Source organism: Perna viridis, chromosome 7, assembly GCF_037379345.1.
Source record: "Perna viridis isolate PV_CMFRI_1.1 ecotype Kerala chromosome 7, ASM3737934v1, whole genome shotgun sequence".
Lineage (NCBI taxonomy): Eukaryota > Metazoa > Mollusca > Bivalvia > Mytilida > Mytilidae > Perna > Perna viridis.
Genome location: NC_142451.1, coordinates 18,239,297 through 18,256,479, shown reverse-complemented (window position 1 = coordinate 18,256,479; position 17,183 = coordinate 18,239,297). Strand labels below are relative to the sequence as shown.

At 34.0% G+C, this 17,183-nt stretch overlaps 2 protein-coding genes across 5 annotated transcripts; one reads left to right on the top strand and one right to left on the bottom strand.

Moving 5' to 3' along the window:
- Nucleotides 1-396: 396 nt before the first annotated feature.
- Nucleotides 397-17,158, bottom strand: LOC148611635 (uncharacterized). Of its 4 annotated transcripts, none has more exons than XM_088592370.1 (2): nucleotides 17,138-17,158; nucleotides 397-1,530 (listed from the first exon to the last, which is right to left on the bottom strand). In XM_088592370.1, exon 2 carries the CDS (start codon nucleotides 1,524-1,526, stop codon nucleotides 582-584), a length of 945 nt encoding a protein of 314 aa, XP_088448496.1. In that variant the 5' UTR covers nucleotides 1,527-1,530; nucleotides 17,138-17,158; the 3' UTR covers nucleotides 397-581. The 4 variants fall into 4 exon arrangements, with proteins under 4 accessions (XP_088448496.1, XP_088448494.1, XP_088448493.1 ...); XM_088592368.1 differs by lacking the exon at nucleotides 17,138-17,158 and adding an exon at nucleotides 4,244-4,398; XM_088592367.1 differs by lacking the exon at nucleotides 17,138-17,158 and adding an exon at nucleotides 1,936-1,956.
- On the top strand, nucleotides 6,150-7,659 carry LOC148611636 (uncharacterized). Its single transcript, XM_088592371.1, has one exon. The coding sequence runs from the start codon at nucleotides 6,178-6,180 to the stop codon at nucleotides 7,219-7,221; it is 1,044 nt and encodes a 347-aa protein (XP_088448497.1). The 5' UTR covers nucleotides 6,150-6,177; the 3' UTR covers nucleotides 7,222-7,659.
- Nucleotides 17,159-17,183: the final 25 nt, after the last annotated feature.

Below are 17,183 nucleotides of genomic sequence, written 5' to 3'. Positions count from 1 at the left end.
AGTAGAAACAAACCCCCTTTCAGAAAAGTCAAATTACTAAAACAAATGAATAATTACCCATACATGTACTTAGATATACCTTAGTACATAAGTCACAGTAGTAGAAACAGAACTTACTCAACGTTTTCATTTCGTTGGCAATGAAGCACAAAACACTATAGCAAAATACTAACATATTCAACTAAAAAGGATGACACTACCATATTTATTCCCGTATTTAAAAGGATGACACTACCATATTTATTCCCGTATTTAAAAGGATGACACTACCATATTTATTGCCTTTTTTAAAAGGGTGACACTACCATGCAGATTCCCTTATTTAAAAGGATGACACTACCATGCATATTTCCTTATTTTCTTGTTTCTGTCAACTTTGATTGAACAAATAACAGATCAAGTTTTTAAGCGGTTTTATTTCTCCTTAAAAATCAATACAGCTTAAGACGAACTATGAGTTAGCTCAGAAAAGTAAAATAGTAATAAAATTTGACAGTTTAACCCGTAAGCGTTTCATGTTTTTCCTGTCAAGTCTCCAAAACCTGCCTTAGAGATAACAGTTTGGATTGATGTGTAATTGTCTATAAGGTGTCACGGAATGGATCTCTTCTAAAACGAAACGATGAACTTCTGCCTGCAGGTCGTCTTTTTCGAGCTGAATCAAAGTGTGTTCTGTGACCTGATGACGCTTTATTTTCCCCTTGTCCAAATGAATTTGAACAAAAATGAAAGTCATTTGTAGTTGGTTTAGGTCGCATATCGAACAAAGGAAAGTCATGAAGCAATTCATCAAAAACCGAATCGAAAAGGGAGTCACTTACACCAAAGCTATGATGCATCTCATCAAAGGGATCTCTTTTACAGAAGAAACATCCAAAATCTTCTTCCATCGATTTGAAAGGTTCACTGAAAAATGCAGAGAAGTCATCGAAAATGAAATTAGGAATAAACCGTTCCTTATCAGATCGTCCATGCCTGTTCTCTCTTCTTTCATTCCTCGGTGTGTTTGAATCATCAGGTACATTGTCATAGAATGATCGGGTCTTTTCTTTGTCATTTTCTCGTCCGTGTTTTCGTCGATGAAAGCTCGGGATTTCCTGTTCGTCCCATGCGTATGCTTTTGATCGCTGGCTTCTTTTCTCCTGATGAGGGTTTCTGTATCGTTCAGACGACTTAGGCATTCTGGAAAATCCGTCCCAATTAAATGATGATTCTCGACTGTTTTCTTTGTTTTCTGTGTTATTGCTACCATCTGTGTAATGATAATCATGTTTTCTGAAATGTTCCTTTCTATTTTTACGGTTAAAATCAAAATTATGACGGAGGTCTTTCTCATGACGTAAGCGATTGTCGTCTTCTTTTAGGAATTCATAAGCAGCACAGATTTTTTTGAATTTTTCTTCGGCCCCTGGATGATTGTTTTTGTCTGGGTGATATTGACGAGCTAATGATCGAAAGGCCTTCTTGATGTCATCCCCAGATGCCCCGGGCATGAGGCCAAGAACTGCAAACTGATTCCAACCCATGTTTCTGAAAAAAAAGTATATCATATAAGTAAATAACTAAAAGATTTAGACCAACGTTTATTTGAAGCCTCAAATTCCCTATTTTCACATAAGTGAAACGTTCATTAGTATTTACAACGAATTTAAATTGATATGAACCAAGACAAATTACGAGTATGGATGTGATAACAGGGAAATCCGTGGATAGCTACTAGTCAATATACAAGTGATGCACAGCACAAAGGAACTAAAATGTACTCACTGAAACGAGCACCATGAACACACCACAAACACACACACTGAACACCAACACCTACTGTGCAGCTCATTGCAGAAAGAGTCTGTTTCTATTGTATGAATTTTACCCATCAGTTCGACAATAGATGTTGAATGAATTCATGTATATGTTCTCTGTAAGACTGAATTTTACCTTTTCAAAATCGCTTTCATAAGTGTATAAGTACATTCACAAAGAAGTGAAAACAAAGGAGAACGACCCGGTTTTTTTCGAATTTCCCATGGCTGATAAAATAATCTTTATATCAAGATCAGATATAGTTCACGTTATTTAGGACATTTTAAGTATATGTTCAGCTGTAAACTATGCATATGATATAAACATAAACTGTTATCGTTTTATCAAGGTAGGTAAAGTAGGTACATTATCTATTTCACCTGTATCATTTTGGCAGCTGATCATAAGATGATACGTACGTAGATGAGGGTTAAAATGGAATGACTCACGATTTACAAAGAAAGAAAATTTTAGTGATATTCGTCTTCCAGTAAGTGGCGGATCCCGTAAGGGGGTTAAAAGGGGCTGACACCCCTTTTTATTGGAATATTTATCATTTTCATGTGTAAACTTGATAAAAAAATGGAATACAATGCCCCCACCCTATTTCTGAGGAATCGGTGCTGGCACCCCTCCTTTTTAAAATGTCTGGATCCGCCTCAGATTGGTAAATATAAAACTGTCAATGTTAAGGAAATAAATGATGGGAAATATGTCCCGTATGTATACTATTTTCGCCAAAATTTTTCACAAGCTTAATAGAATTTTCAGCGAAATGGGGTCAAATCTGGAACCGCCATTGATACTATTATATGGAATGTCTGCCTAGGTGAGCTCCCACACCTTAAGACTTTTCATGGTTATCCATAAAGCAGTGGAACTATTTACCCCATAGTTGGGGTTCAGGTTTGCAGGCATCAGGGCATTACAATACACCATTGGGCAATGAACACCACGCCTCTAGTGGGCCAGGCCTAGATTCCCCCGAGACCTTGTGATTTACCCTGGGAATGCAAGATATCCAGTTACCATCTGCACTCTCGTGGAGGATGCCATTTCTGGATATTTGGAATTTATAAGCTTAATAAACAAAAAACTATTTTAAGGTATTTTGATGTTCTACATATTCAGGTAAATGTTAAAATAGGTAAAAAAATAAAACCCAGTACCTGTTTTATTTCAAGCTAGTTTAAAAATTCTCAACTGCGCGAAACCTATAAAACCAGGCTTTTCGAAAGAAAAAAACTTTTAATCCATATTTATCAGTTTGCGAGGGTTCCTTTTGCATAGAACTGACGATAAAAATGGACATTTATTTGAGTCGGTTTCACAGCTTAGCTAAATTTCGAAAAGTGTTGTTACTGATAGTAAAAAAGTACATCGTGTTTCATTGTACATTGTTTTAGATAATGTGTTTAGTAAGATAGACTGATTCGATACACCAACATAGAATTGAAGTGTACGGTATTGACCTTGCCCATTGCTCGTGAAACAATTAACTTTATTATCCCTAAACTAATCCCTTCGGCACTGAATCAGCTTCAACAACCTTGCCCTGCATTATTTAATCAACGTCTATTAAAACATCGATGAAACGACTAAGTACCCGCATTAATATCACATAAAACCATTGCATATAGCACGCTTGTTCTTACCTAAGGTCATTGTTCGTATTCATTAAATACGTATTCTAATTTAGGCTAAACGTCTGCACTATTATTTGGAGCCTCGCAGGTGTCATAATCAAGATTCTATGATATTATTTATATATAACTGTTATGCGAAATTGATGTAGCGATTCGCCTCCTACACTAGTCAAGTATTTTGCATTAACTGTATAGAAACGAATACGGCTAATATCACATATGATCAACGACGAAATTCGATCAAACTTACCATACCGAATAACACTGAGAATAATGAGTAGCATTTCAAGTCACATTTTTGCCAGGACAAAGAAAAAGGCATTATTGGAACATTACCACACGACATAATGGTGAAAAAAGGGGGTGGGAAAGTGATAAAAAAACGGCCTTACACTTAAATTAACTACATTTTGGGTTCCGCATAATCACGCATACCTCGCTACTTCGTGTGGCGAGGTATACAAATGAATGAGGTAGCTTTTCAAGACGTATTATCTGTTTTAATTGCTTCTTTGTCAGTTTGAATAAAAAAACGTTTCAGTAACTTGAATAAGTTGGTATTTTGTGTGTTACGAATCTTTACAATTATTAAATGAACAATGAACGACGCATTACCAAAAACGCAAAATTAAGAATAAAGAGTTCCAAATAAAAACTATACAGTTCTGACATCATTTTTCTCTTGGCAATTTAAATGACTGATCTATTTTTCCACGGCATAATTTAAGTAAAACAAATCAAATCTGTGTCGATACTACACAGAATCAACCATACTATTTTATGTAGTTTTAACTAACCTTTACAAGCCAAAATTTCCACCCAAGGTTTATTCCATCGTTTCTTGCACCTAAATGACAGAGAATTACATAGTTGGCAAGGATACCGAATCTGTCGACTGAAACTTTTATAAGCCTTATAGTGATGGGGAACCAGGAGATAGGAGCAGTGAATCGTTTCAGAATCTGTTATGATTTACGATTAAACTGTTTGTGAATAAACAAATGTTATTTTCGATCTTTGTGATTAATGTCAATTTTACAAGCTATGTCAGTTATAGTGGGGCTGCATATTTGATAACTGGGAGTAAGCCCCTGTGGTATGTGATAAATAACAAAAAAACATTAGATTTACATCATTTCCAAGTTTCTTTCCTGAAAAACACACCCCGTGCAGGTCCATGTGTTAAAAGAATTGCCTGCGGCAGCGCTAAGCTTGTCGTAAAAGGCGACTAAATAGTGCTCTGAAACCTAGCCGGGGGCTAGGCGCTCTGCCCACAGAGCAATGGGATGTGTGCCCCAGGTGGTGGAATAGGGTACCTCTGGCATGTGGTAATGGCTGGGGTTGTCAGGCTATAATACGGAAAACCTGGCCGCAAAGCATAGTGGTGCACCGTGTTGGGAAAGATGTCACGTTCCTCACACTTTAAAGAACCCCGCTGTGGTATTCGATAGGAATAGGAACCTTTGCGCTCCGCCACAGGAGGCTAAATTGCCCGACCTTACCATCCCTCCCTTTTTTCTAGTGGCAATCAAAATTTGTCGACTGTATTATCCTTGTGTCCCATTCCATTTTTTCATTTTATCATCATGTCATGTTCATTTTATCATCCATTTCATGTTCATTGTCTGAGTATAGCTGAAATATTGCTGCTCGGACGTTAAACCCCAACAATCAATCAATCAACCTGGAAAGCACAAAATATATTAAGTCAGTTGCAGGGACGGGTCCAGGATTTCAAGTTAAGGTTAGCTAGGGAGAGTTGATAGAATTAAGGAGAACGAGAGAAAATTGGGATAGAATTTTATGGAAACAAAAATCCAAACAGTTAAAAGTTACTATTACATGTAAAATACTATTTTGATCTTATACCAATTTAAACCACGTGGACATGTTTTTTTGGTTTGCAAACTTTCTGTAGTATCAAGCATCTGGTGCATGGAACCGCTGTAGTCAATGTTACAGATCTTTTTGTCCGGATATTTACTTCTTTATTTTTTCCGTCCCAGGCAGTATTGAGTTCGCTTTGACATCCATGATTCTTAATCGTAGAAGAGATATTGGACAAAAGTGATGGCAACCGTAAAATATCGAGGCTCCATTGGGGTCATTTTGTTCAAATAAAATCTATATCTAATTTAAGTAGTTTAACTACTGTCATTAACTAAATGTGTGTCAGCTATCTTTTCTAAAAAAAAACCTTTCTAGTACTTGTTTAGTAATAGCTTTATGGAAGCTGATTAGGGACATTGTGCAATTTCATTTCAATTAATTTGTTATAACAAATTAATAAGTTGTTATTATAAATCAGTAAATTGTTATAATAAGTTAATAAATTGATATAACAAATTAGAAAATTGTTATAACAAGTTAATAAATTGTTATAACAAGTTAAGAAATTGTTATAATAAGTTAATAAATTGATATAACAAATTAGAACGTGCGCATGTGTAGAGTAGAATGGTCGACCTGAATTCTGAGGAACAAAAATATACATAGTTAGACATTTGGAAACAGAATTTATTTTGAAATCGGTGTGAATTATGTGATTGAAGACTTCCGGGAATATATGAATTCGAATATCAACGACAAAAATGGAAAGAAACGTAAAAAATCGAATACACAAAACACAAGTGGACATACAGGTGAAAAACCAGGTAAACAGAACTGTAATCACGACGCCAATGTAAACACAAACAAGGCTATCGACATAAATAGAGAACCCTTCTTAATCATGAATGCAGTAAGCTCGATACCTCCGAACTTTAACACGCCAGTATTTCAACAATACCAAGGCTTACCAAACCCAAACCTAAACCAAAGTTCTCCGGTGCATGGCTACTATAATGTCCCGTACACACCACAAGGCCCAACAGTTACACCACAACCCGTCTTCAGCCCAGTCCTAAGTCATCCGAATGAGAGTATTAAAATTGATAATCTCACCAATAAAGTAGAACAGTTATTCAACAAATTATCTATTTTGGATTCAGTGTCTGATAAACTGAACAAATTTCAATCTACTATGAACACGTTGGTGACGAATGTGGATGATGTGACGAAACGAGTGGCAGATATGGAACAAAGTATCAGTTTTCTAAATGATAAATATGAGACCAGTCTAAAGCAAAGTGCTGACATAAAAAGTGAGATACATGAAATTAAAACAAGTCACAGTGAAGTTAACATGCACGTTAACAGGCTTTCTAGAGAACTGGTAGAGCTGCGAGAACGGCACATTGATTTACAGACCCGTTCAATGCGGGAGAATCTAGTTTTCGCAGGCATACCCGAATCAAACGAAGACGAACAGAGCGATGAAACCGGGACTATCATAAAAACGTTTATGACGGAGAAGCTGAAATTCGAAGCACCAATAGAATTTGTGAGGGCTCATAGGTTTGGAAGGAAAGATAAGAAACCGAGACCAATTGTATGCAGGTTTAAAACATTTAATGACCGTGAAACAGTTAGAAAAAGTGCTACAAATCTGAAAGGTACTGCGTTTAGCATTAATGAGCAATTCCCGAAGGAGATCAATGATCGCTGGAAGGAACTCTGGCCTTACTACAAAGAGGCCAAGGAACAAGAGAAGAAGGCGTTTTTCCGACGCGATAAACTTATTATTGATGGAAGACAATTTATCCTGCATAGGCGGACGGACCCGGATATGGAAATAGACGACAGAGCGATGAGAGCGAGATACGAACAACAAGGTGCGCGACCGAAATCTCAGAAGTACGACGACCCGGACTTTGAACCAATTCGATATAGTTAGGTAAACCGTGGAGGATTAACGGACAATGATCATGAACTGTGCCAGTCAAGCGAAGACGACGACCTTGATAGTGAGAGACATTCCTTTTTAAACAATAAAGAGAATTTACAGTTACTGTGTTTAAATGTATGCGGGATAAAAACAAAATTAAATTATCCTGAATTTAGATCACTGTTGAATGATTTCGATTTAGTTTGTTTTACTGAAACTAAACTTGACGATTTCGATGACATTAGTAATGACGATTTTGTATTTGAATGTAAAAATAGAAAGAGATATAAGAATAAATCTGGAGGAATAGCTTTAGGTTATAGAAAGTATTTAAAGGACTTTGTAAAAGTTATTAATACAGATAGTCCGTATGTATTGTGGTTAAGTTTAGATAAGAAAGTTTTACAAACTGATCATAATGTTATTTTTGGTATAATTTATATACCACCCGAGGGTAGTTGATGCTTTTTCACAAGTTGAACTAGAGTTTCAAAATATTAACAGAACTTATGAATTTGTTTGTCTTTTGGGCGATATGAACGCTAGGACGGGTAATTTATGTGATTTTATTGAACAAGCAGTTATAGATGATTTCTTTACTGAAAACATTTTAGATATAAATGAATTTAATGAAGCTATTGTCCTTAAAGAAATGGGTTTAAATATGAAAAGAAATAACCCAGATATTGTTGTAAATTCATATGGCAGAAAATATATTGAATTTTGCAGAAATAATAATGTATTTATATATAATGGAAGAGTTGGAAAGGATTCAGTTGGAAATCTTACTTGTAAGAATAGCAGTGTTGTTGATTATATTTGTAGCACGGGAAAATTTTTGTGCCTTGTTATGGAATTTAGTTCCCTATTGTCTGATGTTCACTCTCCTTTGGCCTTGTCGTTGAAGTCAAACAAGTTCTCCGAAGAGACTCGAGAGAATAATGTGGCTCCAAAATCAAGGATAAGGAGATGGGACCCAGATAAAAGGCAAGAATTTGAAGGAAATCTAGATCCTATTAGGATTCAGTCTTTATATACTTATATGCTTAACGCGGTTGATAATGACGAGTTAGTTGATAAAGAATCGGTTGATCATTTTACACAAGAAGTTACGAGTATTATAATAGATGCTGCGGAGCATACTTTCGGTGTATCCGATTTCAGAAAAAATTCTCGATTTCGTGAATCGCGTGAGTTATGGTTTAATACAGATTGCAGGAAATCTCGGAAAGATTTTCGCAGAGCGAAGCGACTTTATAAAAAGTATGGTTCATGTTTGTTCAGAACCTGATTGAAAATGGCGGAAACTCACTATAAAAAAGTTATGGATGAGAATATTGCCAGATTCAATAGGGAGATGCAAGCAAAGATGAAGCATCTGAGACTGAATAAACCGAAGGATTTCTGGAAAATTTTCCGCCGTAGAAGTGGAAGAGAGAGTACTAATATTCCACTTGATAATTTATTTGAATTTTTAAGGAACTTAATAGAAATAAAACTGATAGTCAACATGATTATATTATCGATAATGATATTGATATAGAAAATAATATGATTTTAAATGATATAATTACCAAAGACGAAATATGTAAAGCAGTGCAGTCTGCTAAAAATAATAAGTCATCTGGTGATGACGGTGTTATAAATGAATATATTGCTGCGTCTTTTAATGTTTTGAGTGATATACTTGTATTGTTATTTAATTTGATCTTTGATACAGGTCACGTGCCTGAGGCATGGTTGACGGGTATAGTAATACCTATCTATAAGAACAAAGGGGATAAGTTGGATCCAAAGAATTATAGACCAGTTACTTTATTGTCATGTCTTAGTAAAATTTTTACTTCTATACTAAATACTAGAATGAACAAATTTATTGAAGATTTATCTTTATTACATGAAAATCAGGCTGGATTCAGAAGTGGCTACGCCACAACTGATCATATTTTTTCTTTATATGCTCTTTTCGAACTTATATCGATGAGAAGAAAGAAACTTCATTGTGCTTTTATCGATTTTGAAAAAGCCTTTGATTCTATTCACAGAAACTCTTTATTTTATAAATTGATTGGTAATAGTATAAGCGGAAAATTTTTGTGTATTATTCAGAATATGTATGAAAATGTGAAATCATATATTAGACATAATAATGAATGTTCAGATATTTTCAAGTGCGAAATAGGAGTTAGACAAGGTGAAAATCTATCACCTGTCTTGTTCTCTTTATACTTAAATGATTTACAATCATATCTAGAATCCTGTAACGTGAAAGGTCTAGAATCTATCGAAAGAGATATTGAAAATGAGTTGATGATGTATGTCAAGATATTGTTATTGTTATATGCTGATGATTCTATTTTGTTATCTGAGTCTGGAGCAGATTTACAATTGATGTTAAATAACTTCTCAGACTATTGTGAGATATGGAAATTGAAGATAAATGTTGGTAAAACGAAAATTCTTATCTTTGGAATAGGTAGACAAAGAGATGACGAAAAGTTTTATTTAAATGGCGAAGAATTAGAAAAAGTTACAAGCTATAAATACTTGGGCGTTTTCTTTGCTAGAAGTGGTTCTTTTCTTACCACTAGAAAGTTTTTAAAAGAACAAGCTATTAAAGCTATGTACAGCTTAATACAGAATTGTCGTAGAAATAATATATCTATTGAATGTCAACTAGAGATGTTTGACAGAGCTATATTACCTATATTACTTTATGGGTCAGAAATTTGGGGTTTTGAGAATATTGACTTATTAGAGCAAGTGCATCTGCGCTTTTGCAAGACTATACCCAGATTGAAGCTTTCTACACCAAATATTATTATATATGGGGAATTGGGAAGATTTCCACTCTCATTGGCAGTTAAGATACGTATGGTTAAGTTTTGGTGCCGATTAGAGGGTAGAGAAGATAACAAATTCTCTTCAATTCTGCATAAGTTACTGTATATCAATTTTGCCAACTATGGATTTAATAGTAAATGGATAGTTTTTATGAAAAATATTTTTGATAGTTGTGGTATGTCAAATGTTTGGACATCACCAAATCAATTCAATCCAGAATGGATTGCAAAAAGTGTTGAATTGAGATTGAAAGATCAATTTAAACAAGATTGGTTTTCAGAAATTTCAAATTCATCAAAGTGTTATTGTTATAAGATATTCAAGACTGAATTATGTTTTGAAAATTATTTTTCAATTTTACCTCCTTATTTTATGCATTTATTATGTAGATTTAGATGTGGGTCACATCGTTTGCCTGTCGAAACGGGTAGGTGGAGAAATACACCTAGAAATGAACGTTTGTGTACTTTATGTGAAAGTCATGACATTGGAGATGAATTTCATTACATTTTTGAGTGCAACTTCTTCAATGAAGAAAGAAGAAAATTTCTTTCAAATCACTTTCATACAAGGGTTAATGTATTAAAATATAACCAGTTGTTTAATTCTAAAGATGTTATTGTATTAACAAACTTGGCAAAATTTGTAAAAATAATTATGTCCAAGGTCGTACCTCCTGGTTAGATTATTTATACTCTGTATACACATGCATTGTAAATGTTTATGTAAAATATGTGAATTTTCTCTGTACTTTATGTATGAGAAATAAAGTATTCGTAGAAAATTGTTATAACAAGTTAGTAAATTGTTAAAACATGAATATGAATACTTTATTCTCATAAACATATGTTATCGTGAAATTACAAACATAATATAAAATTATACAATTTTACAGTGCATGTGTAACAAGAATGGTACATATTTGTGTAAAAATATTGTTGTCATCTAACCAGGAGGGACGATTTTCTAAATTTTCTAAAATAGCGACATCAGCAGTATTGAATAATGTGATAAATTTGATAATATTTGGATGTTTTTGACAATAAAATGGGAGGAATTTTTTCCTTTCCTCCCTACTTAGGTCAGTAAAATATTCTAAACAAACTAGTAAATTGTTTATCAAATAGGTAAATTGTTAATATAACAAATCAATGAATTGTTATAACAATGTATTTAGTAGTACTCCAGCTTAGAATTATGTTGATTCTGTAAAATATTATACACCATAAAAAAAGGTTACACATTTTTATTTTTGTCATAAAGTTGCTTCAAATTGGTCTATATGATGAAATGTATAATAATTCAATCAAATCTATCTGCGCTTAGGAGATGACTCGCATTGAAAATCCAATGGTTTCTACTGTGTGTTAGTGTTATTTACAGATTTGTCTCCCTTTATTTTGAATTCTACAGTACATTTCATATAATTTATATCATGAACAAGGTTTCTATGTAAATTCATATATTATTTTCTGTTTACCTAAGCATTCCAAACAAAATATCAAAAGATAATCAAAGTACTCATGTACTAGATCAATTTATATCGATCGTTTGAATTTTTACGCCTCAAATAATCGCCATATTGCATTCTGATTAGGAAGGGCATTACACAAAGCACACACCATTTTATAATGCATCGTAGCAGTGTGCCAGTTTGTGTAATATTCAGGCTCGATGTCGGTTTACATGGAACACCTAGATGAATGAACACTAAACTCTGCGAAATACTGCATAATTGAACTAACTCTGCGAAATACTGCATAAATGAACTACAAACTTCAAGTTGGCCTTTCCAAGTTTCTAAATATTTTCAAGTCGAAGCTGTAGTCACCTACAGCTCTATTATTTTTTCACATGTTCAAAACAGCCCAATAGAATGATTATTACAAAAAGCAATACCCCATACCACAGACTGACACCTTTCCCGAAAAATGCATTATCGAAATTCCTATGCCATCGTCTAAGCTAAATTTTATTTTTTATTTGTCATGCCCGGGCTTCAGATGTCACGACACTGTAACTGTAATAAAAATATACGATACAGTGAGTGATTCATCGAGATGGTTTCGGGGGTTATGCTTCTCTTTTGTGAAACATTTGGCAAAAATAAAATAAGTGGCAAATGATAGCATAGAACCCCTTTCTTTATATAAGTTTTTTTTATCCGGTCTACTTCCCCCTTTTTCTAAATATTTGAACCCGCCAGGACCTGCATGAAATATCAGAAGTCAGTTTCAGCATTCCGACTATGTATAGCCTCACCGGGTTTTCATTTCTACCTATATTATGCGTGTGATTATTAATAAAACAGACAACTTGAATATATCGACAGTGAACGACTGATTGCAAAGAAATAAATAGGTATTGATAAGAGATAAGAGGTTAACTGTTTAATTAGACCGTTGTTAATACAAATGTACAATCCCAATTAATCAGCATGGTTAGTTTGCAGTAAAAGTTGTTTATTGGGTTGTTTATTGGTGTAAATAAAATAGAATTAAATTTGATATAATTGTTAGAAATACCTATATATATAATGAACCTAACTATCTGCATTTGAACCTCAATGGGGTATGCCAATGGGACTATTTTACTGCGGTAGTGTCAGATAATTGCAGATGCTATCAGATTTTCTGATGTTCGATCTAAATTGATAAAAATATGCAGGCTTTCCAACCATGTATCACATTTTGCATGATTCTTAGCTTGAGTGCTACTTAAATTGTTGAAACAAGATACTAATTTACTAATTTGTTAAAACAATTTCCTTATTAGTTTAAATAATTTACTAATTTGTTATAACATATAAGAAAATCGCGATGTTCTTTATCAGTTTCCGTATAGCTTGGCCTTAGTCGGGAAGTCGCATTTGGAAAGTATATAAACTTGATATCGATTCGATGTTAACAGCAATGCATGCCCTTAAAGTAAAAAGAAAACATATGTGATACCGAACGATAGCGGGGAACTTTCTTCGTACGATTTTGCGATGTGTTGACCACTCGTGATTGGAAAGAACCATTCTTCCAAATAATCGAAGCAGCAATATGCAAATGATGATGATAGCAAATCTATCCGCCATTGATGAAATTATTTTAATGAAGAATAATTATGTAAATAACCGTAAAAGGAAAATCCATCCACCAATGAGAATAACGTTGAGACTAATATAGCACTTTCAAACAATTTGACCTGAATGTCATGACAAAGATAGTTCAATTATGCCACTATGTACATTTGACCAGGACGCTAAGACAACAATATATTTTGCCTAGTAACCACAAAATGATTTAAAAAAAACTTCGAAGAAATATGATGGTTCGATACATACAAAGATTAATTACCCCATAATATAGACAAGCAACATCGTGCAAATATGTTATAAGCTCTCGTAACGGTCTATGATTGTTTATACAGACAACAGAAGGCTGGGTCTAATTAACAATATCGCTCACTTGGGTGCTCATAACTTATAACTTAAAATGTTATGTTGAGCTGTTACTTTTCTCGTTCCACGAAACTAGGATTCAAACGGTAAAAAAATAAACAAAAAATCCAAAACGCCAAAACGCCAAAACCCAAGGATAATCTCTACAAAAAAAAAACAAAAAAAACTTTATTCTTGGTAAACAAAATAAATACAAAAATTAAAATGAAAAAGACCCGCGGTTATCCAATGAGAGACCTTCTTACAAAATCGTGATGAGGAAATTGATGTGCATATGATAAGGTTTCTGTAAACTAATCTGTATACAAAATTGATTTTTATGACAAAAAACTGAATTTTTTGTTAAATTGGATGCAAAAGTGATTTTGTTATCACAGAATTCAATTTTGTAAACAAAAAATTTAATTTTGTGACAAAGTTTAAATTTGTCATAATATTTCTCAGTTTTGTATGCAAATTAGTTCACAGATCCAAACTAAACTCATTTGCATACAAAATTGACTTTCGTTACTCAGTATTCAAATTCGGTAACAAAAATAGTCTGTGATACAAAAATGAATTTTGTCATGACAAAAATAACTTTGACGCAATTTAAATTTGAGTATGTTATAAATTTTGTTAATCTGAACTCATTTTTGTTGAACAAAACTCATGTTTGTCTGTACAAAGTTGAATTTTGAGTACAAATCCACAAGAGTTCCATTCGGCGCCCCTAACTACCAACCATTCAACGCTAAAACTTTACTTCAAATTCTTATGCCATTATCTATCATAACACCTTGTATATACGAAATCTTAATTCCATGGTCTGTACTTTTCAATAGTAATTTAGTTTAGGTCAGGTTACAGGATTAGACCACCCTCAACAGGAACAGATCCAGATGTGTATGAAAGGTAGGGGTTCCAGTGAAGAAATGGAAGGGGTGGGTCCAGCTATCCCCAAACAAGAACAGATCCAGAAATGTATAAACGGCAAGCTTCCGATCTTGGAATGGAAGGGGTGGGTCCAGCTATCCCTAAACAAGAACAGATCCAGACATGTATATAAGTTAGGGGTTCCGATCCAGAAAAGGAAGGTGTGGGTCCAGCTACAAATGAAACCTGGGAACCCGTCCATTCACGAATTTCTAGATCCCAACCCTCCTTTTTTATGGATATCAGTATACGAATTCAAAATTCAAGATTACTAGTTTAAAGAAAATATCTTTTTTTCCAGTACCACTCATATTGAATAAGGTCAAAGAAACTCTATGCATATAAAATTTGTATATGCTGCCTTGAATACATATGTGATCAGTCGACTTCGTATTGCTCACTGATTGGACTGATGGCTCATAGGGGCTGGATACAACCCATGATATTGGGCATGTAGCTCTCTAAATTTGGAGGGAAAACGTATTCGTAGAGTTCCACCTTGTTGTCGATTACTTTGAGTACAAACTCATCTAGAAAGGGGAATTCAAATCTATATCCGGTAGCAAATAGAACATAATTTATTGCATATTAAGGGCCCACAAGGGGCTTCTTGAGTATAGTATACATACATAGAGGAAAATAGCATTGATTCGTTAGAAAAAGTACAATTACATAATACAGTTATATTATACTTTGTTGTAAATACATTTTCCAACTGCACTAAGTATTTTTTGGTTTTCAGAAGTAAGCAGATAAATATTTTTTTGTTCATTATCTAAAAATTTGAAATTTGAAACTTCGTTTCCAACAACTCAAAAAGAACATTTCTATCATTACAAAATATTTAACACACTATCAAAAAATGAGTTTCATCTCTTACAGCATTTACCTGACATTTGTTACAAAAACGTTCATTTCTAGGAACTTCCATAGTATAGTATATGCATAATTTGCCATTTTTAAATTTAGCTTTTGTGGAGTACCAACTATCTTTATTACAGAGTCTATTTCTCTTCTTTTGAACCGTCATCAAACTCAACACCAGTTTCTGTAAACCTTTTGATGTTTGGTTGACCTTAATAGTACCAATAGATAAACGCTTTGGTAAATCATCGTTAATGGTTGGATATTGAGCCAACACATGGAAGTTTGGTCTCAGTTCGTACAGTGAGAGAATACATATAGTTACTAATATGGCTCTGGGATTTGGTAAGGATTTAACGCAATTAAGTGGTCTAATTTTAATTAGATTGAATATGATGATAAGTGATGACAGATACAATATTCTGAACAAACACGTACGCATATTACTTTTAATCATATCAAAGTCAACGGGAATATGAAACCTTTGAGGCAACTCTGCTCATTTCAACCTCGACATCCCCTCTGGAATTCCTAATCCCGACGACAAACCACTCGTTTTCCTTCATATGCATTCGTGTGTCTATACAGGCAGAAATCTACCGCGACGAGAACTCTAGAAATAGTTGAGGCGCAAATTTTTAAAGCGAATCGTTGTTTATTACGTTGCTAATTAAATTATCAACAAAAACTGTAACAAATAATAGTAAGACAAAGCCTCGATATTTAATTTAAATGATTTTGAGTGGGGGTACGTTTAATAAAACACGAATCACGCTTTGTGTTTGATCACAAAAAAATCAGGAAAAAAATACACAATTCCGTCAAATGTGTATCTACCAACATGCCAAATTTCTAGCTTAAAAAAAATAAGTGAGTAGGAACATCGAAGGCTTGCCGATGTACACATGACATACATTTATCAAAGTGTACCTGTATAATCATGCAAATAATCTTGTCAACAATTAAGTTAATTTGAAAGGTTACGCGTACTTGTATATCGGCTAAGACTGAACGTGATTTACTACAAATGTACATATATATCAATATTTACTCAAATATTATTTACTATTTACTAGGAGTTTAATTCGCGAAAAATATGATTACATGTAATTCTTGCTTCTGAGGTGTCCGTGGTAGTGTTAAGCATGGCTTTTATTTAAAACGTTTCCTTTCGCTGATTTTTTCCTCTCCGTCAAAATATGCAATTTACGTAAAAATCTGTTTTTAAATTATCGTGGTTCTGTCGGAATCTGTTGAAGTGTCAGTTAAATAACATTTAGTCTGTAAGTTTATGATAAGGTTTTGCATCCATGTCGTTTGTTATTGTTGTTAAGTCGCATATATTGTTAGCGACTTCATGCACTCGTAATTTTGGTACTTAATATTCGCATGAATTGCATAAATATATGGTCATACGCCACGTAATGCAGCAGGTCTTCGCAGTGTTTACCGTCATAGCGTCAGAGTTCTAGCTTCATACGAGATTTAGTATCATACACGTGTGTTCTACGGGTGTTTCTTACATGTACGAGAACGGATAGTTTGCATGAAATGATCGGTTAGCATTGAACACTACCAAGTTTCCGATTCAGGCACAGAAGCTCGTTACAAGTATATGTATAGGTCATTATACATTAATTAGCACGGCCCGATATTTATGAATATTTATTGCCAGTTGCTTTTTCTGTGTTTCTAACCTGGTTCCTTGGTCAATATTATAAGCGACCCAAAAATCGCTACAACGTACCTCTTTAAAGACGTTAAGGCGTGTTTTTTGTTTGTCTGAGAACCGATAGTTTACATTTAAGGATAAAATGATCGGTTAGCATTGAATTTATGTAATTTTACACGTACCCAGTTTCCGTTTCAAGCACAGGCGTTCGTTACGATTGACTTTATA

What these genes read in the sequence shown, in the direction of transcription:
- LOC148611635 (XM_088592366.1), bottom strand. Translation starts at nt 1,874, where the DNA reads ATGGGTAAAATTCATACAATAGAAACAGACTCTTTCTGCAATGAGCTG. An exon ending in TGTTCATGGTGCTCGTTTCA is followed by an intron (nt 1,531 to 1,767) that starts GTGAGTACATTT and finishes CTTTTTTTTCAG; the next exon opens with AAACATGGGTTGGAATCAGT.
- LOC148611636 (XM_088592371.1), top strand. Translation starts at nt 6,178, where the DNA reads ATGAATGCAGTAAGCTCGATACCTCCGAACTTTAACACGCCAGTATTT.